The sequence below is a fragment of the Lampetra planeri genome, chromosome 22 (genome assembly GCF_965212315.1).
Source record: "Lampetra planeri chromosome 22, kcLamPlan1.2.h2, whole genome shotgun sequence".
In the NCBI taxonomy this organism is placed as follows: Eukaryota; Metazoa; Chordata; class Hyperoartia; order Petromyzontiformes; family Petromyzontidae; genus Lampetra; species Lampetra planeri.
In genome coordinates this window covers 8423443-8442600 of record NC_136128.1, presented here as the reverse complement: position 1 = coordinate 8442600, position 19158 = coordinate 8423443, and the positions used below count along the sequence as shown (strand labels likewise).

The window sequence follows — 19158 nt, the reverse complement described above, 5'->3', positions numbered from 1 at the left end:
GTTTTCAACATAGATTTAAAAGTGCACAGCTCCAGTGGCTTCCTAATTTCGGAAGGAAGAGCGTTCCAGACGGCCGCAGAAGCACGCCGGAAAGCGCGCGGTGCGGCGACCGTCTTTGTCCGATGGCCAGCCAAAAGCCGCTGCGAGGATGAGCGGAGATCGTGTCACGGTTTACGATCCTCGATGAGATCAGCAAGGCACCGTGGTTCATTTGCGGCAAGCACTTTGTGTGCAACGAGCGAGGCCTCACGACGCATTCGCTGGGCTAAAACCCAAAGCCACGACGCAGCTCGGCGAGCACCGGACAGACGCGGTCGGATCTTGCCGAAAACGCGGCGCGACGTGTTTTGCGAGCGCGCGCACGCACGCACGCCGCACCTCGTGAAGCCGGCGCTCCGCTGCAAGGGCGGCGCCGTCGCCAGCCGGGGGCGCCGCCGCCTCCTTGGCGACGAAGGGCGGAGCGAGGATGTTGAGGATGACCGGCTCCGGGTGCTGCCGCAGGGCCGAGTTGCCGCCAGCCGCCGCCTGCGTCAGTCAAGCGCGCGCGGGGCAAAACATTCAGAGGCGAAGAGTTTTAAACTATATATTTTTTAAAGCAAATTTTTTTTTTTTAAGCTAATTTTTTTTTTGACCAGGTAAGGCCCCACTGAGCTACGTAGTTCTTTTTTCAGGAGCGACCAGGCCACAAATGAAGCTCAATGAAGTGGCTTATCACGTGGGCATTTATAGCAGCAGCCAAATACGCCAAACGCGTGATGTTGTTTCTAAATGCGGAGGGAAAAAACCGGAGGACCCGGAGCAAAATCCACGCGACCACGGGGACAACATGCAAACTCCAAATATACAACAGGACGTCATGGTCGGGATCCAACCCATGCCCTCCTGTATACCAGGCGAGGTAGTTAACATCTCGTCACCGTGGTGCCTTTCATAGTCGAGGAGTCATCGTTTTTGATCTCGATCGATGATTGTGAGGGGCGGGGGGGTGCGGGACGGTCATCGTCAAGCGTGATGACGACTCCTCGCGGGTGCGCACCAATGACGGACGTGTGGCTGACCCCGGCGCCGCTGTGCATTCTGCATTCAAGCGGCTAAAGCTCGCAACAATAACCGACCACTGACGAGTTCCTATCTTGGTCATGTACACTTAAATAAACTATCTGTGTACGAGTACAAATATTTTGGTTTGAAACTCCAGACGCAATGTTTTGTTGATAAAGTACAAACTCTGAACTGGTTTTGAGTTATCAGAGCCTCATCAGTAGTCAGGCCCACAAAAAATAAAACTGCTGTGTTGCCCATTATAAGCAAGAGGATATTTCCACTGAGTTCGGCATGGTGGCGAGATGTTGACTACCTCGTCCGGTACACAGGAGGTCGTGGATATGATCGCGAACGTGATGCATGTATATTTGGAATTTGAATGTTCACCCCGTGGTCGCGTGGCATTGTTCTCTGGGTCCTCCGGCTGTTCCCTCCACATTTAGCATCAACATGCGTTTTAGACTCTTTGGCTGCTATAAATGTCCACGAGATGATAAGCCACTTCGCTGAGCTTTCATTTGTGATAGCCAGGTCAATTTAAAGCTTTCGTGACTGCAGGGACTCGTCTTCTTGGTTCTTTCGGTAAAGTCACGTAGAAGGGAAGTAATAAAGTAATGAAAATAAAAGGAAACGTCGTGAGAATTATTTTATTATGTTTATTTTTATTATTTTATTACTTCCCTTCTACGTGACTTTACCGAAAGAACCAAGAAGATAGCCAGGTCACTTCTAAAATAGAGATATATAATCTTAATTTAGGAGCTTTTGTGACTGCAGGAATTATTCTTTGGTTCTTTTTTTTTCTAGTTAGATTTTTGTTGCTATTTCTTTTATGCCTGATGATGATTGCTTGTGTTGCAATCGAAACGTCGTAATATGTTATTTTATTTTAATTTATTATTTTATTTTTAGACGTGACTTAACCGAAAAGAACCAAAAAATAGAGCTATATATATAGCTCAGTGGGCCTTACCTGGTAAAAAAAAAACACTTGAATTAGTTGTCGTTATAAATAAATAAAGCTGGCTTTTTATCCCCCCCCCTCTACCTGGTCCTAAACAGAGTAAAGAGGGCTTCCTCTGGGTTTTCACAGAGCGCAAGGAATGTGACTGGGCAGGTAAATCTAGAATCATACACAATGGGGGGTCTCTCTCTGGCTCTCTCTCGAAAGCCAAACAAACAGTCATGGCATTGGTCAAACATCCCAATGCAGGACCCCCCCCTGCCCCGCTCTTCAATCAATCAAAGATTTGTAAGGCGGCCGTATTCACCAAAAAGATGAGATGGAAGCGTGGATGGCGCAGAGAAAATGCTGCTAAATAAAACGAGACAGAATAGGAAAGAAATGAATTTAGTCCGGTCATAATACCATCGATTGTCATGGCTGAACGGACTTCAGTTGGCAGAGATTGTTTCAGGCCACCAGGGCTACAGATGAGAAGCTGCGTTCTGCTGTAATAAGCCGGAGTGAGATCTCAGAGCCGAGTGCGAAGTACAAGGTCAATGGGCTCGCACAATGAGCATGCATAATGTACGTTGATTCATTAACCCACCCCCGCCCCCACTTGGCACAAGAAGAACGCACAAGTGTTGGTATCGCACCTACGCCTCTATCTAAGGAACGAAACAGGTGGACTTCTCCACAAATCTGTCTGTCCGCCTGATGAAGCTGGTTGTAATTACTGGCGAAACGTCGTACTCAGATTGTAAATGTTGTTCCTTGGCTCTCCAACACACCGTTGTTGCTATACTCGTAACGAATCGGCACGTTCTGTTTACGTGACAAAGCTTACTAATTGGCTGTGTCGGGTGGTGGTGGGTTTATATATTTACGCGATCTAACTAAAAAACCCTGTATATATATGTCGTTAAACCCGCCACCACCCGACATAGCCAATTCGAATTAGAATCTTTCATTTATCCTGAAGAAATCCCATGAGCTATGAAGATTATTTTGACAGGTGTCCAGTAGGGGGGCAGGTCAGTGTCCAGTCGGGGCTCCCACACACAACAGGTCGTGATGGTACACGCGTGTGTATGTACGTACGTGTGTGTGTATGTACGTGTGTGTGTATGTACGTACGTGTGTGTATGTATGTGTGTGTATGTATGTGTGTGTATGTGTGTGTATGTAGGTTCGTGTGTGTACGTAGGTGCGTTGTGTATGTATGTGTGTGTATGTAGGTATGCCTGTGTATGTACGTACGTGTGTATGTAAGTGCGTTGTGTACGTAGGTGCGTTGTGTATGTACGTACGTGTGTCTGTGCATGTACGTATGTGTGTGTATGTAGGTGCGTTGTGTATGTACGTACGTGTCTGTGCATGTACGTATGTGTGTGTATGTAGGTGCGTTGTGTATGTACGTACGCGTGTGTACGTACGTAGGTGTGTGTATGTACGTAAGTGTGTGTATGGTCTCGCTTCTAATCGGGAGGCGAGGAACACGTGTGTGGGGATGGCATCATAGGAATCAGGGAGTCTCGGGGGGGGGGGGGGCGTTCGATGCAGAGTGCCACGATCACATGACAACCCCCCCCCCCCCCGTTCGCTGACACCGGCCCAGCCAGCCCCCCCCCCCCAAACCACGACCGACCCTCACCTGGACACGCAGGCACTGACCTGGGCACGCAGGCACTGACCTGGGCGCTGACCTGGGTACGCAGGCACTGACCTGGGCACTGACCTGGGCACTGACCTGGGCACGCAGGCACTCACTGACCTGGGCACGCAGGCACTGTGAGAGCGAGTCCTCGCTGGCCCCCACCACCACGAGGGCCTCCAGGAGACCGCAGGGGAAGACGTCCGCCATGGGGGCAAGCGGCGCGACGCCTCCGGCCTAGCGGCACGCGCACACAAAAGACAAAGGGTCCAACCGTTGGAGGGCAAGTGCTGTGAGTGAGCAACTACAGAGGCTGCAGGGGGGGGGGGGGGGCAACACGGCGCCCGGCCACCTTTCTTTGCCCATTGCTGATGCTTTTCGCACCGTGCCGCGTACTCATCGAGTCGACCTCGGGGAGGCACAGGGTCGGGTTCAGACATTCGTCACACGGGAATCGAACTTGGGCGGCCGGGTTTGCAGCGCAGGGCGCTAACCGCTGCAAGCACAACACACACGCCACACACAACGCGCACACACACGCGCACACACAACACACACACGTGCACACACAACACATGCACACACATGCCACACACAACGCGCACACACACGCGCACACACAACACACACCATGACACACGTGCACACACAACACACACGCGCACACACAACACACACACGTGCACACACAACACACACACGTGCACACACAACACACGCGCACGGACAACACACACGTGCATGGCCAACTTCGTCAAAGGGTCGACCTAAACCTTGAGACACAATCCAGAGCAAAGTTGGGGGTGGGGGGGACAATTTGCAAATACACAACTGCGGTGGAAGATCTGCCCAGTCAGCTTCCGTGCTGAGAACAGAATACTTCCGAAGACAAATCGCACTTGAGCATGCGGTACAGGAGCCATGCACATGCGTGAAGGAGCTGAAGGATGTGATTGGACAGGTGGTGGGAGTGAGAGGGAATGAGGTGAAGGAGCTGATTGGGCACGTGGTGGGAGTGAGAGGGAATGAGGTGAAGGAGGGAAGATCGTGTAGTGAGAGAAGGCCGAGAGGAAGGAGAAGAGGGGACGATGCTGGAGACGACATCCAACGAGGCAGGGCGTGCGGGGAGTTGGAGAGAAGCGACGTGGCGGAGAGAACTCTGCCTTGGAAGCCGTCTCCGGACAGAACCCCCGCATAGACACCACGGCACAGAAACGCGTGGCCCGGTGGGAACGCGACGCAAGTTTGGAGCGCGTGGCGTGAACACAGGAGGCCGGGGAGCTCCGATGTTCGGCGCGTGGTTGGGGGGTCTCTGTGGGGGGGGAGGGTCTCTGTGGGGGGGGGTCTCTGTGGGGGTGGGGGGGGGGTCTGTGGGGGGGGATCTCTGTGGGGGGGGGTCTCTGTGGGGGGGGGGGGTCTCTGTGGGGGGGGGGGGTCTCTGTGGGGGGGGGTCTCTGTGGGGGGGGGGTTTCTGTGGGGGGGGTCTCTGTGGGGGGGGTCTCTGTGGGGGGGAGGGTCTCTGTGGGGGGGGGGGTCTCTGTGGGGGGTGGGGGGGGGTCTGTGGGGGGGGATCTCTGTGGGGGGGGGGTCTCTGTGGGGGGGGGGGGGGGTCTCTGTGGGGAGGGGTCTCTGTGGGGGGGGGGTCTCTGTGGGGGGGGGTCTCTGTGGGGGGGGTCTCTGTGGGGGGGGGTCTCTGTGGGGGGGGTCTCTGTGGGGGGGGGGGTCTCTGTGGGGGGGGGTCTCTGTGGGGGGGGGGGGTCTCTGTAGGGGAGTGGGTCTCTGTGGGGGGGGGTCTCTGTGGGGGGGGGGGTCTCTGTGGGGGGAGGGTCTCTGTGGGGGGGGGGGGTATCTGTGGGGGGGGGGTCTCTGTGGGGGGGGGGTCTCTGTGGGGGGGGGGTCTCTGTGGGGGGGGGGGTCTCTGTGGGGGAGAGGGTCTCTGTGGGGGGGGGTCTCTGTGGGGGGGGGTCTCTGTGGGGGGAGGGTCTCTGTGGGGGGGGGGTCTCTGTGGGGGGGGGTCTCTGTGGGGGGAGGGTCTCTGTGGAGGGGGGGGTCTCTGTAGGGGGGGGTATCTGTGGGGGGGGGGGTCTCTGTTGGGGGGGGGTCTATGTGGGGGGGGGGTCTCTGTGGGGGAGAGGGTCTCTGTGGGGGGGGGTCTCTGTGGGGGGGGGTTTCTGTGGGGGGAGGGTCTCTGTGGGGGGGGTCTCTGTGGGGGGGGGGTCTCTGTGGGGGGAGTCTCTGTGTGGGGGGGGGGGGTCTCTGTGGGGGGGGTCTCTGTGGGGGGGGGTCTCTGTGGGGGGGGGTCTCTGTGGGGGGGGGGTCTCTGTGGGGGAGAGGGTCTCTGTGGGGGGGGGTCTCTGTGGGGGGGGGTCTCTGTGGGGGGGGGTCTCTGTGGGGGGGGGGTCTGTGGGGGGGGATCTCTGTGGGGGGGGTCTCTGTGGGGGGGGGGGGTCTCTGTGGGGGGGGGTCTCTGTGGGGGGGGGGTCTCTGTGGGGGGGGGTCTCTGGGGGGGGGGTCTCTGTGGGGGGGGGTCTCTGTGGGGAGGGGTCTCTGTGGGGGAGAGGGTCTCTGTGGGGGGGGGGTCTCTGTGGGGGGGGGTCTCTGTGGGGGGGGTCTCTGTGGGGGGGGGGGTCTCTGTGGGGGGGGGGGTCTCTGTGGGGGGGGGGGTCTCTGTGGGGGGGGTCTCTGTGGGGGGAGGGGTCTCTGTGTGGGGGGGGGGGGTCTCTGTGGGGGGGGGTCTCTGTGGGGGGGGGTCTCTGTGTGGGGGGGGGTCTCTGTGGGGGGGGGGGTCTCTGTGGGGGAGAGGGTCTCTGTGGGGGGGGGTCTCTGTGGGGGGGGGTCTCTGTGGGGGGGGTCTCTGTGGGGGGGAGGTCTGTGGGGGGGGATCTCTGTGGGGGGGTCTCTGTGGGGGGGGGGGGGGGTCTCTGTGGGGGGGGTCTCTGTGGGGGGGGGGGTCTCTGTGGGGGGGGGGTCTCTGTGGGGGGGGGTCTCTGTGGGGGGGGGTCTCTGTGGGGGGGGGGTCTCTGGGGGGGGGGTCTCTGTGGGGGGGGGTCTCTGTGGGGGGGGTCTCTGTGGGGGGGGGTCTCTGTGGGGGGGGGTCTCTGTGGGGGGGGGGTCTCTGTGGGGGGGGGTCTCTGTGGGGGGGGGGGGGTCTCTGTGGGGGGGGGGGTCTCTGTGGGGGGGGGGTCTCTGTGGGGGGGGGGTCTCTGTGGGGGGGGGTCTCTGTGGGGGGGGGGGTCTCTGTGGGGGGGGGGGTCTCTGTGGGGGGGGGGGGTCTCTGTGGGGGGGGGGGTCTCTGTGGGGGGGGCGGGGGGGTCTCTGTGGGGGGGGGGGTCTCTGTGGGCGTGCACGTCACCGCGTGAGCCACGCTGCGTCACCTGAGTTCGTGTTCCACGCATCACACCAACATCGTCAACGGCTTCCTTATGAGCGCTCGCGCAGCCGTTGCGTGGTGCACTTATTAACCATCCCTCGCTCCCGAGAGCCAACGTCAACAACTGTACATGCAGTCAATGGCCTCAGTGTGGGTTTTCTGACCCATGGAAACATTTGGCAGTTGGTATGAGTTACACGACACCAAATGTAGAAGTTACGATTTTTTGTAAAAATTACTCGGAACACTTTCCTCCCTTCTGTCAATCCACTGCGGGGAACGAGGCTTGTTTGACCATACTTCACCACGTTGGTCGGTTGGTGAAGGTGGTGGTGTGAGTGGATGGGGGTGGTAACGGACAAGACCAGCTCACAAATATCCCTTAGCGCTGGATGTTAGTTAGCTGTGGCCAGGAATCCAACTTGGGCTCGTTTCGCTCATATTTATCTGCATCCGGACTTTGCATCCTCCTTTGCGGACTTTTTCAACCACTTTCCGCGGCTCAAAAAGCCATTGACCACGATGATGCCGTCAGCAGATCTGCCACGGTCGCCACTTTCGCCATTCGTACTCATGACCTGTATCTCTCCGTTTGCAAACGTTTGGAAAATATCTGCGAACGCCGCAAAGGTCTATGGGAACAGAATTAAGGAAATGTAGGGGAGGCTAGCCAACCAAACACTGGAGGGGAATCTCTACCATCTCTGGAAACTACGAACGCTATCAAATACCATTATGCTGCGCCTTTTGCAGGTTTGCAAAGGCAAATGACTCAGTGGAATTCGACTCGGGTCACCCATTTAGCCACTCACGATCCTAGGCCTGAATAAATACAATTAATAACAGAGGCAGAAATAATGATGAAAACAAAATTGGCAACAGCCACACCGAGATAACATGGGGAGACAGTACCACGGTGTATATTGGCGCGGGGAAACGTTGGACCACGATGCTGGCACAAAAAAAAAATGACACCACGTGACCTTTAACGTCCGCTTGCGAAGCGGGCGGTGTGCAATATTTTGACCGTGGCGTTAACCAGGGGGGGGGGGGGCGGTGAATGCGAACCACAAACCTCTGCAGCAAGCTGGAACAAAACGCGTGACCGACCGGCCACGTGGCCGCCATTCTAGGTCAGAGTCAAGACGTGCCACGGTTCGAACCCGACTAAACGGCCAGAAACAGCCGCAGCGGCCCACACCACGTGATGAGGCTCGTTGTAATTACTGGCGAAACGTCGTACTCGGCTTTTAAACTGTTGTGGCTTGGCTCTCTAACACACCGGTGTTGCTGTACTAGTGACGAACTGGCACGTTCTCGACAGACCTGTTCTCCACCTGAGGACGGCTGCTTGCGTTGTGGCCGAAACGTCGTGAGAATTATTTTATTATGTTTTATTATTATTATTTTATTATTTCCCTTCTACGTGACTTTACCGAAAGAACCAAGAAGATGGCACGTTCTGTTTATGTGATGACCCTTACAAGTTGGCTGTGTCGGGTGGTGGTGGGTTTAACGACACATTTATATATTTACACGATCTAACCCCCCAAAAAACCTTGTATTATGGATGATATTGGTCGCGAAAGCCTCACGTGTTAAACTGTTTTGTTTTGTTACGAAGATGCAATCTCAGACCTCGTCTGACCCCAAGAGCACAAACGTTGAACCGTAGACATTGGGCAGCAGCTGGACACTGGGGTACGAGGCGTGATCTTGGCTTCACCACGTGTTCAGGACTCCACAGAACCTTCCTCTCGAGGCACGTCAACAACATCGTAAGGTACACGTGGCTGCCCATGCAACGCTGTCACCAAGGCGCTCCGTTTCACGCATGATTTACACCCTCCAAAAGTTTCACAATCGGGGGCGACGTTACTTTGTGGCTTAAGCTAAATTTACAAGTGCGACCAATAAAATATGTTGGACTGTGACACCGGGACAGTTGGCATACTCATCTTTGAATAACGTCAGAGAAAATCTCTAAAGATCACTCGAAAGCAGACGCAGAGTATTCCAGTCTTAATAGATCCACAGCATTAACCAGGGTGTCGGCTGTGCAGGAACTGTGAATCTCTGCAATAAGCAGCCTGTTAATTTGAAACATTAGTTTAAACAGCTGAAAACCCATCTCGTCTATGCTGTCCTAGGCGCCTGTCATCTTTGGCTGGATTCCATCAGCTACTCTCAACTCCCTCCACTGGCTTCCCATCGCCAGGAGGGTCGGCTACAAAGTTACCTGCTGCCTGTGGCACCACACCTTTACCTTCGGTCGTCCAATGCACTACAGCTCCTGTCCCAACCTCACTACAGCTCCTGTCAGCCTGCACTACAGCCCCTGTCACCCTGCACCACAGCTCCTGTCACCCTGCACTACAGCTCCTGTCACCCTGCACCACAGCCCCTGTCACCCTGCACTACAGCTCCTGTCACCCTGCACCACAGCTCCTGTCTCCCTGCACTACAGCCCCTTTCACCCTGCACTACAGCTCCTGTCACCCTGCACCACAGCCCCTGTCACCCTGCACTACAGCTCCTGTCCCCCTGCACCACAGCTCCTGTCACCCTGCACCACAGCCCCTGTCACCCTGCACCACAGCTCCTGTCACCCTGCACTCACTACAGCTCCTGTCCCCCTGCACCATAGCTCCTGTCACCCTGCACCACAGCCCCTGTCACCCTGCACCACAGCTCCTGTCACCCTGCACTACAGCTCCTGTCACCCTGCACTACAGCTCCTATCCTCCTGCACCACAGCTCCAGTCTACAATCACGGATAACAATTTTTACAATCGCGGATAACAGGATCCGTGATACCGGTCCTCCCGTATCACCACGGATTAGAGGCGTGCTCCCATATACAGTTTAGAGAAAACCGGTCCAGAGCCGCTTGTATTATACCAGCGCTGCTGAACAGATATACTGCAAGCAGGCCATGCTGCCACGCAGGAATTTGTCAAAAAAAATACGTGCTTTGATCTTCCACTTGGAGTGACAAATGTGGGAAGGCAGAGACAACGTTGTGCCAAGATAAAATATCTGGATTTTACTGCCAGTTTTAAAAAAAATTATTTTTTCCAACGGACCACGCCTGCCAAGTGCCCCGATGCCATGGCGCAGAAATGCCAGGGTTCGTCTGGCTGACACGCCGTCGCTTGCGTGAGCACAAACAACACAACACAGCCGCTGTAACGCTTCACCGCTGGCAAACCCGTCCATTGCGTTACTAGGTGACACGAGTGTGTGTCCTCTCTGTTCGGGGGGGGTGGGGTGGTGGGAGCAGGCATGAATGCAAAATAATTTTCGTGGTGGTGTTATTATTGTCTTGGACGACTTTGTGCTTGCGGTAAAACTAGGAAACTGCGCGGTGCGGCTTTCTGCAAAGCGGTTTTGTCAACTGTACAGGCGCGCGCTGTAGCGGAGGTTTGGAAATTTCTGACACGGGCGAAAACGACGACGAGTCGCAGTCCTTAGTAGCAACGAATTGACTTTCATTCAATCGATGCCTCGGCAAATAGTGAGTTGGTATTTTTTGGTCAAAATATTTACAAATGTGCTGAATGCGTTTCTGTATTTGTGCAGAGTGTGCATAGAGGCATCGCGCATTATTAAATGTCATTTTTTTTACACAGCAGTTTGAGATAAATAGATAGCATGCGTACTGCGTAACAATAGTTTGCGTACTGCATAACAATGGTCAATGGTTTGCGTACTGCCTAACAATGGTTTGCGTACTGCCTAACAATGGCTTGCGTACTGCCTAACAATGGTTTGCGTACTGCCTAACAATGGTTTGCGTATTGCCTAACAATGGTTTGCGTACTCCGTAACAATGGTTTGCGTACTCCATAACAATGGGTTGCGTACTGCCTAACAATGGTTTGCGTACTACCTAACAATGGCTTGCGTACTGCCTAACAATGGTTTGCGTACTGCCTAACAATGGCTTGCGTACTGCCTAACAATGGTTTGCGTACTGCCTAACAATGGTTTGCGTACTGCCTAACAATGGCTTGCGTACTGCCTACCAATGGTTTGCGCGTTGCGCAACGAACCTGGCAATAAATTTCCGTCCATGGCTCGCAGTCGGTGGCCGGGTGACACCTGAACTGGCGTTGTTCCTGGCCCCGACACTCGCCAACCCACTCTGGGCCAGCGTAGCGAAGTACAGTGGAGCGTGAGTGTTTGTTTTGCCTTCTCCTCTCTGTTCTACTTCGCCAATGCTGGCCAGAGTGGATTGGTGAGTGAGCGTGGGGACCAGGAGCCACAGCGCCAGGTCAGATGTCACCCGCCTCCTATGCGAGCCCGCGAACCGGCTAACATGGTGGCTGTTCATGGCAGCAATGGATGGACGAAAGGCAGTGAATTATTAACATCGTTACACGGTACTGTATTTTGACTTAAAACTTTCGTGACTGCAGGAATTCGTATTCTCGGTTCTTTCGGTAAAGTCACGTACATGGAAAATACAAATAATGAAATAAAATTTAAAATAAATTGAAAAAAAACACATTAAAAATAAATTGAAAATAATATATCTTTTATTTTTTTATTTAAAGCTTTCGTGACCGCAGGGATTCATATTCTTAGTTCTTTCGGTAAAGTCATGTAGAAGGGAAATAATAAAATAATATTAATATAAAACAGTTTAATAATATAATATAAACTGTTTTATATTTATATTATTTTATTATTTCCCTTCTACATTACTTTACCGAAAGAACCAAGAATATATATCTTTTATTATTTTATTTTAAATATTTTTTTATTTAACTATTCAAATGTTTACATTTTTTTTTGCTTTTATTATTTTAAATTTATTTATATTTTTTTATTTAAAAAATTCTATCTACTTGACTTTACCGACAGAACCAAGAATACAGTACTGTATATACGTAGTACATTGTGAAGAATAAAATCACCATGATGCACACCCATTCCGACAGAGCCGACTTGGGCGAGGTTTTCTCCCGTATGAACATTTCCACCCACGCTGTTTATACAAACCGTTGCAATTTTATTGATCGCGATCTGCAATTTAGCCGCGGAAATCGAATTTTCCCCTGGACAAGATTCGGCCAGTCCACGCTTACGGAGGCGACGCTACGGACGGCACGAGAAAAGGTTTATCGACGACGCGGCTGAATTGGCAGCGGTGCACAAGCACAATTGACCAAGACAACTCAACAAGAAACGTCACCAACACTGTGGTCTTTTAAGAGATTAAAATTTGTTTCAAATAGGTGACATTTACGCACCCTTCTTTATTACACATGAAACGAATGTGCTTGGAATGGACGGTACCAATTGAAAGGTTACGTTTGTTTCATAAAAAAAACAATACAAATATGTTCACGTTCAAAAAAATCGCTTTTGCATACGAAACGAGCGGGTGAAAATTAGTGGCGTTTTATAAATGCGAAAATATCTGAAAAAAATCGCCACATGGCTGAATTGATACATGAAGAGGAACGGGGGCGACGCTTCAGCTGCTGCCGTGAAACCAAGGCAAGAGTGCTGCTCATGGTTTGGGTAAAAGTTTGGGACTCATGGTCTCTTCCGTCCCACGTGACCTGCACGGGCAACAATGATTCACTCCACCGTACTCCACAAGAAACGGTTCTCCGAACTGCCGAAATTATTACCGTATTCTCAGAATTTTAAGAGGCTGCAGAAAGTAAGATTCAAACCCATAATTGTGCCCGGGTGTCAATAAAGTGATCAAGATCTGGTCTCACACAAGCACCTACTGGAATATAAGGAGGCACCCACCCAACTCTGAATAAAAAAAAGTAGAAAAAATGCATCGTATAATCCTGACAATGTGGGATTAGGTTTATTTTCACGAACTACATGCCATAGAAGGTTCCTGAGGAAGCATAGTAAAACTGTCAATGTGTGTTTCTTACGTTCATCAGCTCTGCGGGCAAGTTAATGGGTGACACGGCATGTGGTTGAGTCATTTTCAGTCACACTTTGGGCATAAATTCAACACGACGGTACCAAGTCTGGCTTAAAAATACCACCCCCAAGGCTTGAGTACAATGCTTCTACTGCACACTCTAGCAGTGGGCTGCATTACAGGGCAGGTGCAATTGCCTTCCTCACAAATCTGATATAAAATAATCATCCGCAGCAAATAGTTCAGCACTTTGCCAACTCGTGTCCACTCTGGGCCGATGGGCCTATGTGTGAGTCTATGGGTCTCTTTGTTAGGCTATGGGCCTTTGGGTGAGTTTGTTGGTCTTTGTGTGAGTCTATGTGCCTCTATGTCAGGCTATGAGTTTGTGTGAGTGAGTCTGTGTGAGTCTATAGGTCTCTGTGTTAGTCTGTGGGCCTCTGTGTGAGACTGGGGGTCTTTCTGTGAGTCTATGGGCCTCTGTGTGAGTCTATGGATTTCTTTGTGAGGCTATGGGCCTTTGGGTGAGTTTGTTGGCCTTTGTGTGAGTCTATGGGCCTCTATGTCAGGCTATGAGTTTGTGTGAGTCTGTGTGAGTATATAGGTATCTGTGTTAATCTGTGGGCCTGTGTGAGGCTGGGTGTCTCCCTGTGAGTCTATGGGTCTCTTTGTGAGGCTATGGGCCTTTGGGTGAGTTTGTTGGCCTTTGTGTGAGTCTATGGGCCTCTATGTCAGGCTATGAGTTTGTGTGAGTGAGTCTGTGTGAGTCTATAGGTCTCTGTGTGAGTCTGTGGGCCTCTGTGTGAGGCTATGGGCCTCTGTGTGAGTCTATGGGCCTTTGGGTGAGTTTGTTGGCCTTTGTGTGAGTCTGTGTGCCTCTATGTCAGGCTATGAGTGTGTGAGTCTGTGTGAGTATATAGGTCTCTGTGTTAGTCTGTGGGCCTATGTGAGGCTGGGAGTCTCTCTGTGAGTCTATGGGCCTTTGGGTGAGTTTATTGGTCTTTGTTTACATCTATGGGCCTCTATGTGAGGGTATGAGTTTGTGTGAGCGAGTCTGTGTGAGTCTATGTGACTCTCTGTGTCTATGGGCCTTTGGGTGAGTTTATTGGTCTTTGTGTGAGCCTATTGGTCTCTGTGAGGTCGTGGAGGTGGGCCGGAGTACCCAATCATACGAGGGTTAATACTCAAGAGTGCCGCACAGATAGATGCAAGTATCCATTGCCATACCGCAATCTACTTTCCACTCTTGCAGCCCAAGCTTACAAAACCTGGCATTCCAAAGTGGACTTCAATTCCGAGCGCTTATAACCAGGCGGCTCAACCTTGCATAAGCTTCGGGTGCACAGATGGGGTCATTAGGTCACACAATTTGGCGTTAATCCGGTGTGCTGTCTCGCAGCAGAAAAAAAAGTAAGTTGCGTGTCAATGTTTTGCGCGTAGAAATACAGTGCACAGTGCGTTAAGCGGAGTCTTTAACAGAAGCTTGCTGATAGCGATCTCACAAAGAGGAAACCCAAAGGGCTAAAAATATATCCTCTTGTGTTTACTTTTAATCCCTGGGTCAATGCTTCACGCTTGAGCTCTGCCCGGTATCACAATCGACGATGACCTTCGCTATTAACCCAGGAAAGTCTCGATGAATCCGAAGACTTTTTTTCGGGAAGGCCCTGAATTTAAACGTTTCGGCCGAATCAAATGTGTCGTGCGTGTCTGGCTGCGGTAGTTGCATTCGCGGAGAACGGCGCGTTGTGGAAAAATCGCGTTCGAGTGAATAATGTGCAATGCAGGGTGAAGCGCAGTCCGCGATAACACGCGAGATGAGCAGCACGCAGGCTAAAAACAAAGACCGCGGGGGGCTCGTTGGCAACTTCGAGAAGAATCCAGCAGCATCCCGCCTGGCGCGACGGCTCCGCAGTTCCGTTCCCTCGATCGCGGCATATCCAAATCCCATCCGCATTAAATACATAACTAGCTGTACTACCCGGGACTTGGATCCACCACGCCCGGCCGCCTTTGTCTCCCCAGTGGCGATGTTCACACACAACACACCAGTTACTCGTTTGAGGCTGAGTCGACCAGGACCCGTTGAAATAATCGTTACTGGTGGTGGCCGTGAGCGGGAATCGAACTCGGGTCGCCGGCTCGTAGCGCGGCGCGCTAATCACTACACCACAATGCGCTACGCTTCCACATGTGCGGGTCACGTGACAGATTTGACGTCACAGCTCACTTGCCGTGCAAAAAATATATGCATTATTGAGCTCCCCCCCCCCCAAAAAGTGTATTTTTATAAGTTTTGCATGGTGTACAGTCTGGAACGTACCCACATGGCAAATATCCAGTTTGTTGCATGTCGGGAAGTACGCTAAACATTCTTAATTTTGGAGCTTTCGTGACTGCAGGAATTATTCTTTGGTTCTTTCGGTTAAGTCACGTCTAAAGATAAAATAATAAATTAAATAATAGCATATTACGACGTTTCGATTGCAACACAAGCAATCATCAAGCAATCATCATCATGCATAAAAGAAATAGCAACAAAAATCTAACTAGAAAACTATAGACAGACATACAAGCAGACAGACATCACAAGGACTGTCTGCTTGTATGTCTGTCTATAGTTTTCTAGTTAGATTTTTGTTGCTATTTCTTTTATGCCTGATGATGATTGCTTGATGATTGCTTGTGTTGCAATCGAAACGTCGTAATATGCTATTATTTAATTTATTATTTTATCTTTAGACGTGACTTAACCGAAATAACCAATGTACGCTAAACATTTCGAACATACACACATATTCACAAATTTGCTTTTTATATATATGGAAACAAACAAAAATGTGTTGCCCAATTCAATCATCGCGTTATATCCAGTTCGCGTTGTGAAAACGCGCGTTATAGGAGAGTAGACTGACGTGCCAGGGAAACATCCCACCACGTGAATGAGGGCGGGGGTGGGATGACACTAAAAACTCCGCACAGATTGATTCAGGAATCAACCGTTGAGATGCCATCTTCTGGCCACCTCGCAACTCCTCTCGGTGAATAGATGTGGCAATTCCTTGCACGGCATGGCTTGGCGAGATTATGCATGCGTTACATCAAAACCGGTTATTGCAATTCACATTTCAAAGTAAACAACCCAATTTGTGGTCAATTATGCAACGGTATCCCCCGGCCAAACTGATCAGCAACTTTTAGGATGCCGAATAAATGCAGTCTTGGCAACATGATCGACATTTCACAGTGGCTTGTGGTTCGTTTCAGCTCTTGGTCAAACCACTGCCGGAATGAAGGGCTCTAGCCGGCGTTGTATGTAGGACACATCTACGACTGCCACGATTCTTCACGCCACGAGTCAGTGTGACTTGGTGAAAGTGAGGACTTGGGCAACGGGGTCCTCGGACTGATGTGAACCCTGGCTGGGATATTGAACTCAGGTTTGTCAAGGTCCCGTAAGGGGCGTGCGCCAAACACTCTAAGCGCACCAACTGCTATCCCATTTATACCTTCGGGAAAGTAACAACAACCAAAACATCTAATTCAAAGGGCAGCAGAGGATGTGTCACCACGGGTTAATAAACCGTTCCCCAAACAAACGACTTTTTCTCTACGGTAACATCAAAACATCGCTGCAGCCAACCAAGCCCACATCTCTCTCTCACTCTGGCACACACACCCACATCTCGGGCACAAACAAACCAGGTGAGGGAGCTCTCACCTGTGCACAGGTGACGGGGCGCAAGGGCAGACACACAGGTGCTGCTTGCTGCTCGGCGGGATGACGGGTCACCTTGTCGCGAGCAAAGGGGTGAGCGCTCCGAATCGTCAAGTCCACTTGGAGCTGCCGTGTGACGATGCGAGTCAGGGGTGCGGCGGCGGCGACGGCGGCGGCGGGGGGCGGAATCCCACGTGTAGTCTGCCTCCACACCTGTGTGCGCACACCCACCGAACCCGCACAAGAGTGGAGTCCGCGGGGGTTGGACGCGCAGCGCTCTCCAGCAGAGGAGTAGCGGCGGCGCGCGCCTTCCGCGTTCCTCGCGGCGAGAGCCGCGCGGGGGAGGAGGGAGGGGCAAGAGCAGGGGAGGAGGAGGGAGGGGTAGGAGGAGGGATGGAGGAGGGATGGAGGAGGAGGGAGGGGCAGGAGGGATGGAGGAGGGAGGGAGGGGCAGAAGGAGGGATGGAGGAGGAGGAGGGGCAGGAGGGATTGAGGAGGAGGGAGGGGCAGGAGGGATTGAGGAGGAGGGAGGGGCAGGAGGGATGGAGGAGGGAGGGAGGGGCAGAAGGAGTGATGGAGGAGGAGGAGGGGCAGGAGGGATGGAGGAGGAGGGAGGGGCAGGAGGGATGGAGGAGAAGGGAGGGGCAGGAGGAGGGAGGGGCAGGAGGGATGGAGGAGGAGGGAGGGGCAGGAGGGATGGAGGAGGAGGGAGGGGCAGGAGGAGGGAGGGGCAGGAGGGATGGAGGAGGAGGGAGGGGCAGGAGGGATGGAGGAGGAGGGAGGGGCAGGAGGAGGAGGGAGGGGCAGGAAGGATGAAGGAGGGAGGGAAGGAGGACGGATGGTGGAGGAGGAGGAGTTCGGTGGAAGTTCATTCAGGGCTGCCTTTGGAACCCATTGGCCGAGGGCGAAGCTGTTACGTGAGCCGTCAACCTGCATAGAAACTCAGCTATTAACATAGAAACTCAGCTGCTAATATAGATACTAAGCTACTAAATAGGTAACTCATCAAATAATACATTTTTCTTGGTTCTTTCGGTAAAGTCACGTAGAAGGGAAACAATCAAATAATTGTATTGTTTCCCTTCTACGTGAATATGAATCCCTGCAGTCACAAAAGCTTTAAATAAAAAAAATAACACATTGTTTAAATGCATGCCTGCCTATGCAGGTCACCATACTTCAATCGGGATTACCGTTGGTTACGGCTATTTTTGGTGCACGCAATCGACAGGAGGTACAAGAACGATGTGCTTGCATAATGCGCATGCATAATGCACGTTGAGTCGCATGTAAATGAGCCAAACGACAATCGCATTCACATAGTCATTATTAGGCATTCATTAACCCCCCTCCCTACCCCCACTTCGTGCAAGAAGGGCATAGGTCTACGCCTCTATTTAAGGCACGAAACGGGAGGATTTCTCCACTAATCTGGCTGTTCCGCCTGATGAAGCTGGTTGTAATTACTGGCGAAACGTCGTGCTCAGATTGTAAATGTTGTGGGTTTTGCTCTCCAACACACCGGTGTGCTGTACTAGTGACGAATTGGCCACGTTCTGTTAACGTGACAACCCTTACACCTTAGCTGTGTCGGGTGGTGGCGGGTTTCACGACATTACGTGATCTAACATTAAAAAAAACTCTATTATGGATGGCATATCTCTGTTGATGGTTGCAGATAGCGCCCCATGCTGGTTTGAGCCGGGGAAGCCGTCGAACATTTGTATACAGCTTTTGAAACATATATTAGCGCTATTTACAGGAGCAAATAACTCTAAAATGGCAAATAATTTATGTTTTAGACGTTAAGTTTGAGAAGGAGCAATTGTGAAAAGAACTTTCAGTGAGGAAATAGCTTAGTTTAATCACTGCAGTAATTTGATATAAATTAAATGCAGTTATCAGATTGGCCACCAGAGGATGCTAGGTGCAAGCGTTTTCAATAGGCAGTGAGATCTGTCAATCTCATTCAGCACCATCACAATATCCACAAGAGAGGTTTTTTGGGTTAGATCGCGTTGTGTCGTTAAACCCGCCACCACCCGACACAGCCAATTAGTAAGGGTTGTCACATTATTGGTTATTTCGGTAAAGTCACGTAGAAGGGAAATAATAAAATAATAAAAATGAAACGATACAATTCTCACGACGTTTCGATTACAACGCAAGCATTCATCATATGATCATCATCATATGATCATCATCTGATGATGATTGCTTGTGTTGCAATCGAAACGTCGTGAGAATTTTATTGTTAAATTTGTATTATTTTATTATTTCCCTTCTACGTGACTTTACAGAAAGAACCAAGAATATGAATCCCTGCAGTCACGAAAGCTTTAAATCTAAATTTAAGGGTTGTCACGTGAACAAAACACGCCAATTCCTTACTAGTACAGCACACCGACTGTGTTGGAGAGTAAACCCACAACATTTGCAATTCGAGTTCGACGATTCGCCAGTAATTACAACCAGCATCATCAGGCGACGGCCAGATTTGTGTGGTGGCGGGTTTACCGACAAATTA

The 19158-nt window shown here is 51.6% G+C and overlaps 1 protein-coding gene across 1 annotated transcript in view; it reads right to left on the bottom strand.

Moving 5' to 3' along the window:
• Nucleotides 1-16960, bottom strand: part of LOC144724973 (DENN domain-containing protein 3-like) — a 49390-nt gene extending 32430 nt beyond the window's left edge. The window contains 4 exon segments of the mRNA XM_078604341.1: nucleotides 379-429; nucleotides 431-525; nucleotides 3765-3881; nucleotides 16635-16960. Of these exon segments, the coding sequence (XP_078460467.1) occupies nucleotides 379-429; nucleotides 431-525; nucleotides 3765-3854 (236 nt within the window). The 5' untranslated portion in view covers nucleotides 3855-3881; nucleotides 16635-16960.
• Nucleotides 16961-19158: the final 2198 nt, after the last annotated feature.